This window comes from Meleagris gallopavo, chromosome 11, assembly GCF_905368555.1.
Source record: "Meleagris gallopavo chromosome 11, MGAL_WU_HG_1.1, whole genome shotgun sequence".
NCBI classification, from domain to species: Eukaryota; Metazoa; Chordata; class Aves; order Galliformes; family Phasianidae; genus Meleagris; species Meleagris gallopavo.
The window spans coordinates 19,342,394-19,361,413 of record NC_139414.1 but is presented as its reverse complement, the minus strand read 5'-3'; the positions used below and the strand labels follow the sequence as shown (position 1 = coordinate 19,361,413).

The following is a 19,020-nucleotide window of genomic DNA, read 5'->3' as shown; positions in this document are numbered from 1 at the left end:
TATACTTTTTTTTTTTTTTTTTTTGCATAACTAGTTACTTTAGCTTGCATCCATTGATACAGAATTCAGTAAGAATGATGCTGCTGCCCTTTCTTACAAAGCAAACTGCAGCACCAGCTATTTTTACTGCTCTTGTCAATAATGCAGAGTGCTCCTGTGAGTCAAACATCCTGTTGTTCAAAACACTTCAGAACACTTCAGAAAGTATGCTAGCATTTTCAAAAGTAGATTCCATTCCATTTAAGCTAACTGCTTAAATTTATTGAACTTGTTTATCCAAAAATACTTCATATTTTGTTAACAAAAGCATACTTTCTTTTTCCTCAGTAATGGCATATGGAGCCTAGTAGTGACAAATGGACTTACTCAGACTCTTAACTCTAACAGGAATCTTGTTCCACCACATATCTGATTTGCTCTCAAGCAGATCTACTGCTCAGCAGCAGTCCTAGATGGAAGTTTGAGTTTTCTGTTTGTTTTAATCAACACGGTCTGCCGAGCTGCACTTCAGCCCACAGAGAGACAGCAGTAATTGCTGTGGGGAAACCTGGCTGCAGGAAGGGCAGCAGCAGCTGTTTCTCTGCAGCAGCCCAGGGGAAGAGGACACCATGGTCACAAAACCCAATCCATGGGCTCTGCTGCTGCTCTGATGCACTTCCTGCATCCTCGATAACTGCTGACCTGAGAAGGGCTCCTAAATAGAGCTGAGCAGTGCAGCTGCTAGTAGCTCAGTCCATGCACTGCTGATGTTTAAAGTCTTCACACCAGCTCTTGCCAGTGACTGCTATATTCTGCATTACTGCTAAGAACACCTGGTGTCACTTGTAGTGTGTCATGTCACAGTTGTTTTCATCTCAGCACATCACTTAAATGCATTCATCTATCAACTGGCAAACAGGGAACTCTACCTAACCATGGCACAGCAAAGGACACACGTGTGCAATAGTAATGACTGTAGCAAAACAAACATGCTTTCATATTGATAGCCTTTTAATAGATTGGTAAAATTTAATAACAAAGTTTACAGTTATTGGTTTGGTATTTCATCTCTAATGCTATTTTAAAGTATTTTTAGACTCCTAGGGTAAAGACTGAAGAAACAGCCAGCAGCGTGTTTGGTATCTGTTGTACTAGAAGACAGATAAACCTCCGTGTGAGCGCACCAAGATCCTACCTTACAAATATTCTGAAACAGCTGCAATTGCCAGACTGGCATTAGCAGCAGTGTTCTTCACCTGCCCATAACTTGGTGTCCAGTAGTAATGCTTTTTAAGGCCATGGGAGAGCTCTGCAAGGTGAACGTGCCCGTCCACTTCATACGGTTCCACATCTGTGCAATTCGGTTTCAAGCGGCCAGCCTGAATTAATTCTGAAAATGCCTGAAATGAACGAAACAAGAATCTGACATACAATATTTCACTTTGATTGTAAGGAAGGGTCTAGAAGGTAAAACACAGCGGGCAAGCACTTGGTCATTTCGGTCCAGTACTCACCGTACAGGCAGCTTCATCAAAGTTGTTCCCCCAGATATAAATGTAGGAGAGTTCCACATTTATTTTCATTGCTTGTGAGAGAGCTGCCAGCCCTTTGCCACTTATATTGTTGCTCACTACTGACAATCTAATAAACAGAAAATAGTCATGCAAGCATGCTAAGCCACTGCATTCCCATATCTTAGTTAAAACTCAGGGTTTTACTCAGTTATACTTTATATAACTACATGTATAATGAAATCTTCTATTTGTCATAACGTAATAAGATATTTGTATCAAGCCCATTCCTATTAAAAATATTTTTCAGGTTGCTACAGGCAGGTTGGAGTCTGGAATCGTACCGTGCCTCAAGGCACTTTCATGACTCACACAGCTGGGCTGCTCCCCATTTAGTTGTTCGGTGTCAGTGGCTTACTGTGTGGTGGCCACATCTCATCTTCTGTCTGCTCTGAAGCCCAGGCCTTGGCCCTCGGCCAGGTTAAGCTTTGATCTTTATTGTGTGGCAGTTATTTTTATATTGGTTAGCCTGGAAGGCTTTCAAAGGCAGCTAGCAGCCACCACCTCCTCAGTCTGCTACTTAAAACTCATGGCTTCAGGTAACACCTTTGATCAGCTTTATGCCTCCTGCTGGCGCATGGCTTAATGCGTGCTACAGAATGCACACTGATGGACAGGTTACAGCTCTTTTGGGTTCACCCGGAAGCTAACTTAAACAGAGGATTTTCTTAAGTGTAGAAGATCAGAATCAACAAATATAGAGCCTTAGCCTTTTATGGAATCCGCTTGGCTTAAAATTCTGAAGATCTACAGATCCTAATTTGTTTACAGGTAAGTCACAGGTAAGATGGTTAGAACCATTACAGAACCAATTCAAATTTCATCCTCACCTCCCCCTTCCCCCCCTCTAAAAAAAAAAAAAAAGAAAGCAGACACCTATGGCTAGGCAAATGAATTCCATACTGTCATTCATTTTTTCTTTCCTCAGCTGACCAAGAAGTTTGGAACTTTGTGAGTTCTCTGTTTTGACTGGTAATGTCAAAGCACAATTTTCACATCAGTTCAGCCACTGAGTTTCTTATTTTCTGAGTGGTTTTTGTCTGCAATCCCTGAGGAAGTTACTGAAATACTAACGCCTTAAGAGTCCTGTTGTACAAAGCCAAAGCTTCACTCAAGTAGATCGCTCCATCATCTTCTATTCGGTTTGAATTAAGATCTAGGATTTCCAGAGTTTGGTTCTGCTTCAGCAGTTCTCCCAAAAATTTCACATCCTCACGAGTTATTTTATTACTGAAAGAGATATGCATATATTTATAAGAGATACTAAGAAAATGAGCATCTAATGTCAGTCAGGGTTAGGTCCTGTACCATCTCTTACCAGCTAAGATCAAGGTATCTCAGGCTGCAATTTTCATACAATGCCTCACACAGTCGCTCTACTCCAAGGCTTTTAATTTCGTGCTTGCACAAATGTAGTTCCACAAGAGAAGAATTATTTTTCAGCATCAAAGCCATGTGGATTGTGGTCTCTTCCTAGAAGTAAACACTCATTTTTATTAAACTATACTTTAGGATAAGACATGGTCTTGCTTCAGTAAAAGACACGTACAAAGCTAACCCTGGTTGTCAGTGGTGTTCTATTTTGTATGTTACAGCTTTGTATTGAAAATAGCCAGGCAGTGATTCATTATTACAACCAAAAAAAAGTGAAAAATAACAAAAGTATTTGCAGATTTACAATACTGTACATCCCTGCAAATATCAGGAGCATCAATGCTTGAATGACTTATCTAACCAAATTTCCTTCCCAGTCATTGCTTTAACAAAACTGTGTTTGGATCAGCTTTCACCTACATTAGAAGTATTTTGTCATGACACATATTATGAAAAGAGATGTGATTGCTATGAAGAGAAATGTGCCCTGTCACTGTAAGACACTGTACATCTACTTTGAGGTTTTGTTTATTACAAAAATAACTGAATGAGTTCTTTGAGTCAATAATAAGGGAACAAGCCACAGGCCTCAGCAAATGACAACAATGGTAGAGAGAAAGTCTCCCACACATACAGCCTAGGCCCTTATTTTCAATACCAATGATGTAAATGGACTTGTAAAACTGTGGTTAGGTAGATCAGACCCCTGTCTCAGTACGGAGGAAGCTATCAGCTGTTTGAACCGTTGAAAACATCTCTGGGATATGGGAGGATCTACTGGCCTTCACGACAATTTGTTGCAACTGGGAAAATAAAGTATGTACCTCATGCACCTGAAAACTGCTGACCCTGGTGAAACAGCAGGAGCAATGAGGCACAGGAGCTGCATGCCTGCAGGCAGAAGCTCTTGTGCATGTACATAGCCAGTCCCAGGGTGCTGCCTACAGCAAACACTGCCTCACTGATCCCTCTTCAGTGCTCGATTGTTTTGGAAGTTCTTGTGTCTTTGTTTTGGATAGAAAACACATCATAGGTTTTACATTGATGAGGTTCATTCACTTGTTAAATTCAAGCTACAAGTCCTCATAGTGAAACAAAACCATGGCACAGTGAATAAGGGATATTGTTAAGTATGCCTTTCTTTAGGCTGCAGCCTCTGGCAATCGCCCATGCTCTGCTCAGATAAAAAGCAGTCTTTTGTCCTTCCCTCAGTTCCTGCTAAACAGCTTTTGTCCCTCACTTTGCTGAATGATGCATAAAACTCTCCAAGCGCTGGCAGCAAAATGAATATTTGGTTCAGTAACACCCAGTCATCTCCCTTAGCCCACTACTTCACAAATGCATACATACTAAGAAAAAAAAAACAAAACAAAATTAACCCTCCAGTTAAACAAGGGCAGCCCGAGGCTGCATAAAACTTGGAACCAAAAAGAAAATAAAGTATTCCCACAACCAATGATCACTTCAAGATAACCCAGAGTAGCCCAGATGTCCATAAACTTATCAGTAGTGACTTTGCCTGTGCTCCTCTCTTTCCCTGAGCTGGCACTGCAGTCTATTACCTTACCTCTTGGCTGTACAGCAATGGACGATTTAGGTTTATTGCTCTGACTGCTTTGTTCTGAGTCAGGACTGATGCTATTGCTATTAGACACTGTGTACCCTGCAAAGGAAAACAGACAAGTCTTGCAGATAAACCTGTCCGGTGAATAGGTCAAGCTATCACATTACCAGGACTTCTTAGAATGGATTGTAAGAAGATCAAAACCACTAGGCAGGCTCTGGTTGGAAATAGTATTACTTACTGCCTCCTGTACCTTGGAGAAATACAAGCGCAGTCAGCAAGTGCCTGCTGGCACCAATGCAAATTTCTTGTAGAACAGCAGTGAAATGAGACTAAGAACTATAAACAGCTAGGAAATCCAGCAACTCAGAAAATAAAAAGAAAGTACGATGGATCTCCAAGAGGTACTTGTCTGTTTCATTGATCCTTATGTTGGTCTTCCTGATCTAAGAAGAAAAATCAACTTGTAAGTGTTCCCTACAATCTTCAGTAAAAGTCTTTGCTAACACTTCTCCACTAGGCAAACACATACTACATGTGAATTAACACGGTACAGAATTGTCAGTCTAGAATACAGGCCAGTTTGGGATTTTTCTTTTTCCTCATTTTGCTCACTAACTTATGTTTATGTTCTTTTCTGATTAGCCTTGTCTACATTCAAAGACATCTCATTTTAAAACAGAACTGTTAACTCTCTACCAATCATACACAGATGAAGCATTCAAATAAGTTTTAGTCAGGCAACACTTCCCCTGTTTATGTATCGATAACATCCTCCCCAGTTTCTGGAAGGTATTTTCCCCTTCCAGTTTGGGAGAAAGTTCTGTAATTCCACAAAACAAATATTATATAATAACATTTTAACCTGACCCCCAAATCTCTCCCTGCCTCCAGGTGACAGTCACAACTGTTATGTTACAGTCAAACTTATTCCTTGTGCCAGTTTCTATTCTCTTCACTTTCCCCTCGAAGTTCAGGGGAGTCCCAGCACTCAACTCCAGGAGGCAGCAAGTTATCTAAAATCGAGCTAGGGGCTTTTCTGCTCAACTCAGCACTGCCACACCTATGGCATCAACGAGCTGAGCTCCAACACAAGCAACAGAACTACGAGGAGGATAACTTTCCAGTTTCATAGCACTGTGCACTTTAGAAGGAGAACACTACCTTTCTGCAGCATCAGTCAGACAGGATTTGCATGCACACACACAAATATTTATTTATTTAAAATATATATATGTATATATATAGATACATAAATAATGGGAACAGAAGAAACAATGCTGGAGTACATGAAAGCCAAGCACCTGAATTCCCAGGGGCAGTGGCTGCAATGTATCACTGGTTATGACCTCAGGGTTTTATACAACATGCCTTTCCAAGCACACACTGCAATATTATGTATTGTGTTACCTCCAGTCATCATAAAATGCAAAATCAATGGCACCAGATGATGTTTTCTCATAATCAAGCACTGCAGCACCTTTGTAATACTCCTGAAAGAATTATTTCACTGCTGATGATTCTACTGGTTTACTCACCATATCACAATCTCCAAGATCTAACTTCTCTAAGGTGCAATTAACTTGTAGCATTGAAGCAAAGTACATTCCACCCTTATTGCCTATTTTGTTTCCAGTCATTCTCAAATGCAGAAGAGTTTCATTGCTCTGGACAAAATTAAGAAAAACAAAAAAAAAAAATTAAAATCATTTTCTTTCAGTTCTCTTAATAAAAATATCACTGGCCTTTTTCCTGTGGATCCTGCTCATTGTCACACAGACAAAAGGTCCCTCTAGAAGAACTGTGCTCAAGAGATAGCACTAAGCAGCTGAAAATAACCCACCAGATACTTCTGCATAAACTGGCAATGCACAGTCCTATCCTATCATACTGTCTCAGCATTTCAGGCCTCTCAAATTTAGTTGAGATTAGGAGATTAGTTCAAAGACCATGAAGAAGGAAGGAAGAGCCCACGTGAGTCTCACTTCATAGACAAAACAAACCTTACATGCTAGCCTCGTTTCCTTGGGAAACCATGTTAAAAACAACAAACATTTTCATGCTGCTGTGAGGCAAAGCTTTGAAAACCTGTCTCAGGCATCTAGAATCGAGACATTTGTTGACATTAAGGCACAGGCAAATTTCACACGCAATTCTAAAAATTCATAACCTAAGGAAAACATTGATGATGTTATACATCCTACAGCATAACAACACCTTTCACACAGAAAATCATCACACAGTCCTGATAATTAAGTACTAATGGCAGCACAGGGCTACTTTCTCTTGTGTGAAATCTGATTTCTGAAGTCTGCCTTGGGAAAACAAGCAGTTGCTGTGTTACAGCAAAGAGCTGAGGACAAGGGCTCTTTCAGCCAGCTTTATGTTGGCAGGACAGCTCGTGCTGCTCATCAGAAGCAGAAAATATCAAACGAGATGCCACTGTCTAAATCTCCCAGACTAATACTCACATGGAGAGCATTTGCTATCAGCTCTGCTCCACTCGTGCCAATATCATTAAACATCAGGTTAAGGTATCGCAGAGTCGAGTTTTCCTTCAGAAGAAATAAAGCAAAAAGCAATGAGAATTCCTCCTATTGCACCCCTGCACTTTTCAAAAAGGAGACATGCTATACATGTACTTACAACCTCTGTCGTGCACCACATTACAGGCAGCCCCTGATGTGGAAAGGCAGTTAAAGAATGCTGAAGTACATCACATGAGATGTACACATCTCCTAAAAACACACAGTGGGTAAATCCTCACAGCCCTGTGAGAGCCACCTGGGAGCCCAGGGGATCAAACAAACGCAGGTGAAGCTCAGATATAGACCTGCAGGCATTTTGTGAATGCACAGACACTGAATTTAAAGTCACTGTTTTTGATCTGCGTGCCAGTGCTTACAACTGTAAAAAGGCAGCATTAAAGGTTCCTAAGTTTAGACTCACAGAAAGGCTGAGAAAGGAAAAAATACATAAAACAAAGGCCCTGGCACAATCCACGCTACCATTGCATCCTTTGTTGATTTGAATGTTAGCTTAAAAACCCCCGGCTTACTGTCTCACTCTTTCTTCAGACATCCTAATCAAATCTTTTATACTATCAGAAATTCAAATTCATCCCAGAGACCATAAGCTGAGATCCTAACAGGAGAGATTTGGATGCAAAAGTCAAATTAATGGAATTCTGCCAAACCAATGCAGTCTTGATCTCAAATACACCACAGAAATATTACCATAGCCAAAAAAAAAAAAAATTTCTGAAATACAAACATTTTGGCACCTGGAGGAACGTTGCCACGTGCCTTACTCCAACATCGGTCAAATCATTATATCTCAGATCCAAACCTGAAAAAGATTGAGAATAATGCAAGAGGTGCATACCTCCAATTAACTTACCTGAAAACAAAAAGAAATAAAGATGAACTAAACCAAAATCAAGATTGCTTGTGCTTTTTTTTATATTTCTTTTATTTTTTTGAGTGTGATGTTTGCTGCCCAGTGATAAACCAGCACAATACAAGCACTAACATCAGATATGTAAAGATACTTACCAGTGACAAATACAGCACTGCATAAGACAGAGGCAAGAACTTGAACATCTTCATCTGTAACTCTCTGCACAGGCACCAAGCGATTATTTCCAGCTATTTTTAATGTGATCCCTTTTGTCTGTCTGCTGTAACATAAAAGTGTAATCACATAAGAAGAAAAATATTAGCAAAAAGAATTATTTCTTCAGGTTAAGAGACGCATTCCTGTTCGCCCTCCCCGGTGTGCCTGCACGTGGTTAACTATCCATCTTGTTACTCTGAAGATACTGCACAGCTACACAACCACAGGTGCACAGAGAGCAGGAAGCAGCAGGACAAGAGAAGCACAGATGAAAATAGAGGAGACTATCCCAGGGGTAACCTCACCTGTTCCTTCTTTCCTTTATCTGTTCTATCCTGCCCCAAAGGCAGAACAGCTAACACAAACTACTGCCCAACCTTGTCTTCTCCTGTGTTCTCTCTCCAAAAGACAATTAACTCCAACCCCAGGTGCATCCCTGAGAGAAAGATCTATCTAATCACAAAAGGAGAAGCAATTTTTGTGGTCAGCACCTTGTCAGGACTCAGAGACAGTTCAGGAAAGCACTATCAGCTGGAAGCTAACTGGATGCAGCTGAGCCTTTTTAAACAGGAGCAGGAAATCAGGAAGGGAGTTAGGATGACTGAATAGTGAGTTTGGCTTCTCTAAGGGATGTGAAGTTACCATTCTTCCCATTTTTCACTTTTTTGATTTTATTGCTTGCAAAGCTGCCCAGGAGGGATATACAGTTACAGACTTTTGCCAAGATGATGTCAGGATGAGTCAAACCAGAACTTCTGCAGTAAATGTTAAGAGCAATTTGTGTTCAAGCCTGAAACTGCACAAACTTTCCCATTGCTCCATTTCTTGTCCTACCATCTTGTTTAAGTTCAGAAGTATCTGAAACATGCTGATCGTTATTTTCTTACATGTTATCACTTTTATCAGCTTCTTGAAGCACACGAGCAACAAAGTGATTTTCAGGTTGGCTCAGGTTTTGGCAAGCCTGCAAATACTGCTGATGAAGATCTGGAGGAACAGACATGACGTGCCTGAAAACAAAGCAAACAGTCACTGCATCGCCATGGCAGCCTAACAACGTTTCCATGGACCCACGTTCTGTTGTGCCAGGAGATGTGCAACAGTAAAAATGGGTCCTGCTATGAAAAGAATTGCAGTTATCAGAATAACTGAATTACGGACATACAGATGGAAAAAATAAAAGAAGGAAAAAACGTGGACCTGATCTGCCATCACAGAGAATATGAACACTTAGAAGTAATATTCACAAAGACAGGTCTCTTTCCCTTTTGTCAAAAAGGGCAGTGTCTTGCAGTCTGTGATGAAAGTTGGTTCTGTGTAGATGCAGCTACTTGAGAAAGCCCAAACAAGAAGCTTTGGGACAAATCCCAGCCTCAAAGAGTGGTGCAAGACCCCCAGCAAACTGCCCTCCTGCCCTGCTCTGCCTGAGGCAGCTGTGTCTGAGCTTACCAGCCAACATGAGATCGCCAGAGACGCCGACTCCTCCACACCCTCCCCACATACACCCACACCAGTGAGCTGAGCCCATTACCACAGGGCTGATCTCCAACGCAGGGTCTGGGTGCCCAACGGAGCAGGAGCCACTCTGCTGCCCACCTCGGAAGGGGAGGCCTGGTGCTGGGCAGGGCATTACACTTCCATGCTAACACCAGCCTCACTTATCCTTGCAATGTTTACTGAGTGCTCTGTCCACACCCTCCGAGGAGCTTTGGCACAAATCAGTGTGTTTACGTGGTTATGTGCTTCAGAAGTGCACTTTCCACTGAGTTCCTCTCACTAACTCCCACATGACCCAAGGCTGAGCTGGGATCGCACGCTCCCATCACCCCACAGGATGCTCACTCCTCACCGCTGAAATAACAAAAAAGAAATGCTGCTATACAAAGCTTAAATGAGACCACAAAGCTTAGCGTGGCTCTCCCCACACCTCACTGCCCTTTGATTCTTTCCCCTCATTCTGGTCACCCCTGAGGTACCAGGGGTTGGCAGCTTCCTCCTGACTACAGCCCCCACTCCCTTCACTGTCAGCCCAAAGTACCATCATTCATTCCCAGAGACAGCAGAGGTCAGCCAGGCCTTTTCATCTCTCACTCTTTTACAGTCCAAATTCTGCAATTAAAGGGCTATTGAATATCAGGTTCACTGCTATCTCCCTGGCTAAGAAACTAGTCTGTTATAGAAGACCCCTTTCCTAAGAATCTTTGTAAATGAAGACCCACGGAGGTTGCTTTATCCAGCCCCACTGACTTCACAAAAGCCACCCTCTGATTTGGCATTTTGGGGTTCTGGATTCAAAGTCACAGTCACACTGTATGTATTGCAGATGTTGACGTCAAGGAATGTAAGCAGCTTTTGCAGGGGTACAACTGACAGTAGGTAGGACCTATCCCTCAGTCTTAACTTCTTCCACTGTTTATTTAGTGTTTGAGCACTGTTGATTTTTATTTATTATTTTCTTTTTTCTGAAATTTAAAAATAAGAATTACAGATGGCTGAGTCTCAGCAGAGCATGGAGGTCAGTACAGAGGACACTCATTACCCTAAAGGTGACCCCATTGGCTTTGAGGATAATCACGTTATGACTGCACAAGAGCAACCAGTGAATGAAGTACCAGAGAAGGAAGCTCTGATTCCCAAGCATGCCACAGATAGGATTTTTTTTATTGATTTAGCCAATAAGCATCTGCAAATCATCCCACCTGAGGTCTTCAGTCTAGAGCATCTGGAAGAGCTGCACATGGAGAAGAACCTGATAGTAAACATCCCGAAAGAAATAAAACTCCTGAAGAACATGAAGGTTCTCTACTTGGATCACAATCGCATACGGGACATATGTGATGAGCTGGGAATGTTGAAAAGTATTCTGAGCTTAGATTTAAGTAACAACCCCCTCTCTTACAGTTCTCTGCTGGTAATCAGCAACTTGCAGTCCCTTCACCAGCTCAGGCTCTATCAAATAAACTTGCATGAAATCCCAGTGCAGATCTGCAAATACCTCCATCTCATTGAACTTCTTGGGCTTTCTGACAATAATCTACAGTGTCTGCCAAAAGAAATAGTGAACCTGAAAAAACTCAAGGAAATTTACCTCAAAAACAATAGGTTTGAAAAATTTCCCATCGAGCTTTGTAAAAATGTTAGTTTAGAAATAATAGATCTGGAACAAAATCTGATCAGTCACATCCCAGAAGAGATAGGCTCTTTGACGAACTTAGTTAAGCTATTTTTAGCTTTTAATAACTTATCTTCCATTCCTCCTACGCTGCAACACTGCCAGAAGCTGGCGGTGCTGGATCTGTCTCATAATCCCCTGCACAAGCTTCCCCCAGTTTTGAACAGCCTCACTGAAAAGAGTGAACTCGGCCTGTCTGATAACAGCCTGGAGGAGCTGCCAGCCCAGACAGGCTCTTGGACATCACTTACCCATCTTTATCTGAGGAACAGCGGGCTGCACAGAGTACACATGTCCTTCACCAGCCTCACCAGTGTCAGGGTACTCGATCTGAGTGAAAATTGCTTTGATGAAATTCCTAAAGGAATATGCTCCATGAAAAACCTGGAGATATTGAACCTGGATGACAATCAAATACAGGAGGTATTTGTTCCTATCTTTTCCTTCTTACTTCACTGAGACCTTCCTTTTGCAAAGTCTTACATTACAACCAAGAGCTGCCTTCTCCTACTGAAGTGTGAAGATGCTCCTCTGGCATGCACTGAGCCTGGGTAACATTGACACTGACAGCTGAGACAAAGAGGGAAAAGCAAGAGCATGGAGACACTTACTTTTGTGCTGAATCATACAGATCATACTGACCGGAGGAACTGCTGTCAGAGTTGGGTGCTTTATTTCATCATCTTTCTGTGTAAGCTGGAAAATAAGAGCTGCATTTCTGTAGAACCAGTGCATCAAAAACTGAAACAGAGCAGAGGGCAACATTAAAATAGATGACATATTGTGAATGCCTTTAAAATCATTAATATCTGCTAATTACTTGATAATGAACAGTTAAGTACTTTAAAGTATGACATACTCATTTGAGGGCTGAGAATATACCTCCCTTATTAAGTAATGCAACTCTACTCCCCTCCCCCACCCCCAGGATATTTTCACTTGTGCCATTTTCCTTTTGAAGGTTCCCTTTAGCCAAGTAGTAATTCACACAGAAGAATCTCTTTCAGGTTTGATTCATTTCAATGACTCTCCCCTGCACTGAGCTTACAACAGAAGTGAGGAAGCAGACAAACATTTCTGCTAAGAATAAACCACATAAGAAATCTTTCCAGCAGAGGAAACAATACGATTTTTTTCCCCCACCTTTCCACCATACTGTGAGATATAATGTTATATTAATGAGTAGAACATTCTCTGTTCATCCATCAATAATAGTGAAGCTCCACAGCTTTTCCTAAAGATTTTTCCCTAAAGACAAATTCCTACGATTACTGTTTAATTGACATAATGTATCTTTAATGATTGTGTCCAGATACCAGCAGAAATACAAGAACTGACAAATTTAAAATGCCTCAGCCTATCCAAAAATCAATTCAACAACTTTCCAGTGGAAATCTTTCTCGTGGGGTCATTAGAGAAATTATATCTGGGACAAAATAAAGGAGTTAAACTGACAAGTCTGCCAGAAGATATCATCAAACTGCAGGTAGGGACAACAGAAGGGGGTGGGGGGTGAGTGTTTACTGTGGCTTGGCACTTCAGCTGCTCCCAAATGCAGAACTGAAGGTTCTCCTTATGTCTTTAGGCCTGGTGCAGCATCAGGCCAGGTCGATCAGAATAGGAAGAACGTCAATAGTCAGTGTTTAAAACTTAGGTTGTCTCTCTCTATCAGCCAGTTATCCCAATGATGCCTCAGCTTTTAAAGCTAATTTCTCCATTTGCTGATATTTTTGCTGATATACAATGATAATATAGCAAGCTAATGAAAAATCCTTTAATTATGAGAAGTTATTATGCACACATATTTTCCAGAATCTGAAAGAACTGCATATAGAGAATAATTGTCTGGAGTACCTGCCTCCAGCTGTTGGCTCACTGACCCACTTGAGAATACTTGACTGTCACAACAATCTCCTTAAGAAGCTCCCAGAGTCTCTAGGCCAAATGCAAGGTGAGAAATCATCTTTGTGTTAGCCCTAAGGACCTAATTCTTCTGGAAGGAGGGAGAGAAAGAAGGCAGGACACTGTTTGGTGCTGGCCCAGCAATCACTAAGGGACAAATAGGAGAGAAGTTACGAGGTGAGAGGGTGAAGGAAATGCTGTGCCCAAGCTCAGAGGACTGGGGATCCTGATTCCTGGGGCTCAGCTCCTAGCACACCACTGGCAGGAGAAGACCTGGTGGGCAGTGATGAGGAACATGCTTTCTGTTCTCCAGCTCAGTCTTTCTGTCTTCCCCTGTTCTCCAATACATCTCTGTGTATGGCAAGTTCAACAGTGCTGTCATGCACAATGCAGCAGATTTGGCCACCAGACTGCCAGTCTTCACCTAACGAAGATGTGCCTTGCTAGGAGAGACCAAGTCCCATCCCTCCACACTTGGGAGAGGCACTTTGAATTTTAAACAGCATCCTTGATGGGATGTTTAGTACTCAACCTCCTAATAAGCACCGACTGAATTGTTTATGCCTCCTCCAAATGTTGTTCTACAGGGAGAATGCAGGAATGCTTTGCATCATTCCTGTCCTTCGTATTGCAGCCGTCTGCTTTTGTGTGCTCAGGTTTGCAGCAACTGCTCCTTCAGAACAATCAGCTGTCCAGCCTCCCTGAGGATTTGAACAGCCTGAAGCAGCTGCAGGTGATCCTTGTGGATGGGAACCCTATGACAGATCCTCCCATTGAACTGTGCTGTCAGGGGACATCTGCTATCCTGCAGTACTTATGGCAAAAAAGACATAAGAAAGCCAAGGCTTCAAAGGTAGGTGTTTTAAAGCAACCATGATGTATGTATGTACGTACAAAGCAGTGCTTTTAGTGATCAGATACTTCAGAGCAGCCTACAGGGCACTCTGCAACACATCAGCTTTGTCCAGTGATAGGGGAACAGTCCCTGTGTCTAAATTCAAAGTAGGTCCTCTACGTCTGGGCACTGCTTGAAGATGAATCTAACTGGCACCTTGCTGTGTTCTGACTGTAGAGAAATGAAGTTCTAGCGTGCAGACACACTGAACAAAACATATTTTGTTGTGAGATTCTGCTGTCGTTGCTTTGTTTTGTTTTCCCAAAAGATCAGTCTGCATCACCAGCAGAACATGAAGTGAATTAGCTCAGAAAAAAACGAGGCAAGAAGGAAGGAAAGGCAAACAGTCCTTGTTTCTTCTGAAACTAAAAATCTTCCTCTCCTGTAGTGTCTGCTATTTCTTCATGAATTAATGTGTTTCTCCCAGACTACTCTTCCAAACTTAATGGTGGCATTTAAAAATGTGAAGCCATTGCCATTCACTCCTCAGAGGATGTGGAGGATGACAGCGTTGGTCTCCTCCCTGATAAGGAATTCCCCTTGAAAAAGTAACACACGATAAAAGAAAAATCAGGTGGCAAGTGGGCAAGCTGCAAACAATGTACTCCAATTCAGAGTTGTTTTGGAGGCCATAACGTGCCTGGCTTTTATCCATTTCCTCAAGGTAACCAGACTATGTTCTCTCTCAGATCCGAAATATTTGGCAAGGGCTGATTACAAAGAAGGGGATCAGACCTTTCTTGGCATTTAACAGTATGACAAACAAAAAAAAGGAAAAGAAAGGAAAAGAGAAAGGAAAACAAAAGCCTGGAAAAGAAGCAAAAGCCAAAAAGTGATTCTTGTGCAGTAAGCCAAACAGAACCCTGTCAGCTGCAAGAGAAGTGAGTACAAAACAAACAGCATTAAAGCATTCACATCAGTGGATATTCTAATGAAAACCGGTGATTTTTTTAGGGTTGTTGCTGTGCTTTCAGCTACTCCAGCTGAATAAGGCAGATTCTGAAACAGTCTGGGATTTCTCATCCTGAATGGATGTTATCTTGAAGCACAGAGGCAAATCATTAACTGGAAATTAATCTCATCAGCAGGAATCTGGCGCAATGAACTGTTTGTTGTTATGAATTCCAAGTATTTTACACGTAATCCTTAGAAATTTGTTTTCCAGTTGGTGAGGTTCGTCCATATCTAGACTATAAACCATACCTGTAGCCTCATACATACTGGCACTTATTTACTGTCTTTTATGTTTATAAACAAACAATGCCTTGTTTGGAAACATGGAGGAGGATTCCCAGCAGTCAAACCATACCCACACCTGCCACGATCTGCACAACACTTCTGCCTTACAGGAGTGTAAAGAGCTGTTTCAAAGTACCTCCAAGTATCTCCATCTTCTGCAAAAATGCTCCCTAATGTTCTGACAATCTGCAGTTACAGAGTTTTGAATGACTGCAAGCTGTCAAATCCTTAGTGCTGTAACTCATCTCTGAGTTACAGTCTGTAAAATGTCTGTGCACAACAGGTTTATTTGAAAACTGCAAGTTTGCAAAATGCAGCATTTGACAATGGCTCTGGATCCTGCCATGTAAGAACACTGTCACAGTGCACCTAAAGCACAGAGCTAAACTAGGACAAGCCACTGTGCAGAGTCAAAACGCACAAGTGGGAGGGAGCAGGTCTCTCTACTTAAACTGGCAGAACTCCAGACCTGCTCTCCCTGCCCATGCTTGAGCTCCCCAGAGAACGAGAAGCTGGTGGCACCCCGAGGAAGGAGAAGGCAGGCTCACTGAGATCCAGCTCTCCCAAGAGCTCCACCTCCAGGTCATGTTCTTCTGAGCTACATCTGCATCCTGGGCACGGATCTTACTTCTGTTTGGCTCTTGAATCCGTTGTCACAGAAATCTCACTAATAAGCTTCTTGGTAGGAGAGAACTGGAGACTATTAAGTGCAGAAAGGTGGCACTGCTCAGTTTTGGTTTTCCATCTCACTAGGAAACTGGTGCTGCTTTGACAGCAGAGGCTACTGAGGAGGAAAATGTTGGAAGGGGCACTTCTGAGAAGACTGACAAATGGGATAATCAAAATGATTTAGTAAAATATTTTTGTGGCAGAACAGGCATGACAGATTCATGAGTGGGCAAAGGACTGGGAAGGGAATGTAAAAAAGCAAGTGAAGAGACTGCAAACAGTACATCCTTACTGTGCCCTGGAAACGAGAATGAGGAGCCCAAGAGAGACATCATAATCAAACTAACAGCGAAGTCCATCTCGCTCTGAATTAGAGGTTCAAGTGAGAGAGGAGTGATTCACAGAGATTCCCACAGAACAGACAGAGGATCGTTTCTCCAGATGGAGCAAAGGCAAATTTGAGAAGGAAAGTCCCATTAAGACAAGCGATTGAAAGAGAAGGTTGGTGTGGTGCTGTGAAACAGAGGTGATAGTGTTTCCACATTAAAATAACTCTCCTGCCTTGAATAACAGCTTGAAAGGCTCCTTTGTTAGCTCTGTATGAAACAGGGGCTCTTTGCCCCTTCAGGGGCTGAGGAAATCTGTACAAAATAACCAATCCCACTTTGCAGCAATTCACTGCTACCTCTGACCACGACACTCTGGTTGATCTCACTTTCCTCAGAGCTTGTGGGATCCAAGTGCCCTTTTCGGTGGAACTGAAAGTGAAGCCAGGAAGTCCAGGGAGACCCTCGTGAAATCATGGATTAAACAATGGAGTGGCATCAGCACAACGTGGTTAGATGCTACTAATAAACTCAGAGCCAGTCAGAAGCTGGTGTTAGAGGTGTCACCCAGACTGAAGGCTGAGTATTGTCCTGCACCTCTATGGGAAAACATGCTGAACGGATGTGGGCAAGCTAGGAAAGTGCCAGCTGATGATTCTCTTGTGCCTCACATCCAGGAGATTGCTGCAGTGTGTAGAACAAACTCAGGGCTAATTGAGCAGTACTTTATCCCTCAGGATTTCTCTAAGACTCCTCACTCAGTGGGCAGATCTAATATCTTTACTTCCTAAAATACCTTACGGATGAATAATCCCAGTGCAGTCTTTGAGCTCACATGTGGGTTAAGATGTTCCATGACATAAATGAGTATGCCAGAATATGGTTCTGTGCAAGCAAATCCAATAAAACACCAAATAAGAAATCATCAAATGTAAAAAGAAGAGCCACTTATATGACCCAGGTCGGTACATTTTCTAACATTTTGAGTGCAAAGCAGGGTGGTCTGCTCCTAGCTAGAAGCTGCCCTGTGGCTTTTAATAATAGCTTTTGTTTCCCTGGATAGATTTCCTCCACATTTAGGATGAGAATAAGAACATCTTATGCCACAAAATGTTTTAAAAGCTAACGGATTAGTCTTGAATGCAGAAAGTTTCAGATTGTTGCTAAGGTAGCAGGACTTTCCTGATCTAACCTACTGCAGTATTTCCCTTGTCTGAGGCTTGCAAAGACATCAACCAAACTTTCTTACCTTGATTTTATGCTGATTCTGTATGCAGGATCCATCTACGCTATCAGATGGCATTGAGAGCCATAGCAGAGGCAGAACAACTCTTGCTGTTTTCTTCTTTCTGGACTGACATACAATCCTGAATTGCTGGGATGCTTTCCAAATCTCACAATTATGTAGCTTTAATGCATTCACAAAAATTAAAATGTATGGGGAAGGGGGAACAAAATTTTAAAACATAGAGGTTTCAGGTATTTTTGCATTGGAAACATCTTCCTTGTATGTGTGTGATGCCATAATTACACTGCCCATCCATCTGCACTAGTGCACTCTCCACTCAATTTCCTTGCATTGGCAAACCTGCAATGTGTCCATCTGAAATTGTCATTGCTCCTTTGGTATCAGTCACTGCAGTATTCACAACTGGAAGCTTAAGCATATTCAGTAGTGTCATAACAGCAGAGTAAGCATGGCCTAGAGAATCTGTAAGAATACATTATCGAATGGAATAATCTATGTGTGTAGGAAGTTAAATAACTGTTTTTATATAAATTTTGAACTATTTCAAGTTCTCTCATGAGAAGAGATAACTAGAAACTGTGCAGTTTCCTAAGTGAGAGACACGCAATACTTAGTTCATATCTTGCTTGTGAAAGGCTTTCCAGAAACCTCCAACCTCCGTCAACAGTCAAAACGAATGTTTCTTTTGTTGTCTTGATTAAAGCCTTCCAGCTGTTTACGCTGCGATTCTGAAAGGACCCATCTTTGCATCCCCAGCTCTGCCAATGCAGGCAGTTTTGTCAGTGCTGCTAACAACTCACTGAACCATGTCCCACAGGCACGGCAGGATGATGGACGAAGACTGACATCCAGCTCTGAGAGTTCTTTGAATACTGTTAAGCCTTGACAGAAAACCATCCACCCTTCATCAGAGATGGTGTTATTATAACTCAAATCCAGCTTCTGTAACCTGGCTAGGTGGCCATCGTGTGACAGTAATGCTGCAAGAAACAACAAACACAATCAGTACATCCTGGCAATTGCTTTAAAAGCTTGTAAGAAAGATGAGTATTTTAATACCATGTTATTTAGAGTCTTTCAGCAGTCAAACAGCGGGACTCAAACATAAAACTGTACGGCAACCTGAAAACCTTGAAGTCAGTTGGAGGATATAACAGGTGCCAATTAAAATAGACAGGCAGGCTTTATTGGGAGATTTAGGAGAACAGCAAAACTCGGTGAGTTTGCATGATTACAACAGCCACCTCTCACTGTGGGAGGGTAATGGGCCTCATATACCCTACAGGTAGCTGAGATCCTTAATGGATATTCAACAAAAGAGTCACCTGTCAAGGGTGATGTTTGTAAAGTCAAAAATATTCAGGCTTTTTCTCACCAGCCTCCAGATTACAGGGCCTTGATAGCAATCATACAGCTACTGCCAATCTCAGACACTCAGAACCCACGAGTCAGGCCCACAGAATCA

General features: G+C 42.0%; 3 protein-coding genes across 16 annotated transcripts in view; 1 reads left to right on the top strand and 2 right to left on the bottom strand.

Moving 5' to 3' along the window:
• Positions 1 to 972: 972 nt before the first annotated feature.
• Positions 973 to 17,703, bottom strand: LRRC34 (leucine rich repeat containing 34). 11 transcript variants are annotated; one of them, XM_085232906.1, is made up of 13 exons: positions 17,556 to 17,703; positions 11,887 to 12,016; positions 8,991 to 9,113; positions 8,043 to 8,167; positions 7,772 to 7,836; positions 7,135 to 7,167; positions 6,960 to 7,043; positions 6,027 to 6,155; positions 4,492 to 4,587; positions 2,869 to 3,023; positions 2,625 to 2,780; positions 1,494 to 1,620; positions 973 to 1,379 (listed from the first exon to the last, which is right to left on the bottom strand). In XM_085232906.1, the coding sequence occupies exons 3-13, from the start codon at positions 9,104 to 9,106 to the stop codon at positions 1,176 to 1,178; spliced, it is 1,290 nt and encodes a 429-aa protein (XP_085089032.1). In that variant the 5' UTR covers positions 9,107 to 9,113; positions 11,887 to 12,016; positions 17,556 to 17,703; the 3' UTR covers positions 973 to 1,175. The 11 variants fall into 11 exon arrangements, with proteins under 11 accessions (XP_085089032.1, XP_085089031.1, XP_085089035.1 ...); XM_085232905.1 differs by having other exon boundaries at positions 11,918 to 12,016; XM_085232909.1 differs by having other exon boundaries at positions 8,043 to 8,164; positions 11,918 to 12,016.
• LRRIQ4 (leucine rich repeats and IQ motif containing 4) lies at positions 10,524 to 14,908 on the top strand. The gene is made up of 5 exons (XM_085232916.1): positions 10,524 to 11,698; positions 12,588 to 12,761; positions 13,088 to 13,226; positions 13,765 to 14,030; positions 14,762 to 14,908. Exons 1-5 carry the CDS (start codon positions 10,592 to 10,594, stop codon positions 14,906 to 14,908), a joined length of 1,833 nt encoding a protein of 610 aa, XP_085089042.1. The 5' UTR covers positions 10,524 to 10,591.
• The window catches only part of LRRC31 (leucine rich repeat containing 31), a 37,590-nt gene continuing 36,257 nt past the window's right edge, over positions 17,688 to 19,020 (bottom strand). For all 4 annotated transcript variants that reach the window (XM_085232901.1, XM_085232900.1, XM_085232903.1 and 1 more), the window contains one exon: positions 17,688 to 18,535. In XM_085232901.1, the coding sequence (XP_085089027.1) occupies positions 18,216 to 18,535 (320 nt within the window). In that variant the 3' untranslated portion in view covers positions 17,688 to 18,215. The remainder of the gene's footprint in view (positions 18,536 to 19,020) is intronic.

Excerpts from the sequence above, each read along its gene's own strand:
- LRRC34 (XM_085232906.1), bottom strand. The coding sequence starts at position 9,106 with ATGTCTGTTCCTCCAGATCTTCATCAGCAGTATTTGCAGGCTTGCCAA. Across the intron at positions 6,156-6,959 it reads TGATAGCAAATGCTCTCCAT|AGCAATGAAACTCTTCTGCA; the intron begins GTGAGTATTAGT and ends AATTTTGTCCAG. Across the intron at positions 2,781-2,868 it reads AGATACCTTGATCTTAGCTG|TAATAAAATAACTCGTGAGG; the intron begins GTAAGAGATGGT and ends TATCTCTTTCAG.
- LRRIQ4 (XM_085232916.1), top strand. The coding sequence starts at position 10,592 with ATGGCTGAGTCTCAGCAGAGCATGGAGGTCAGTACAGAGGACACTCAT. Across the intron at positions 12,762-13,087 it reads AAGATATCATCAAACTGCAG|AATCTGAAAGAACTGCATAT; the intron begins GTAGGGACAACA and ends CATATTTTCCAG. Across the intron at positions 13,227-13,764 it reads GTCTCTAGGCCAAATGCAAG|GGAGAATGCAGGAATGCTTT; the intron begins GTGAGAAATCAT and ends GTTGTTCTACAG.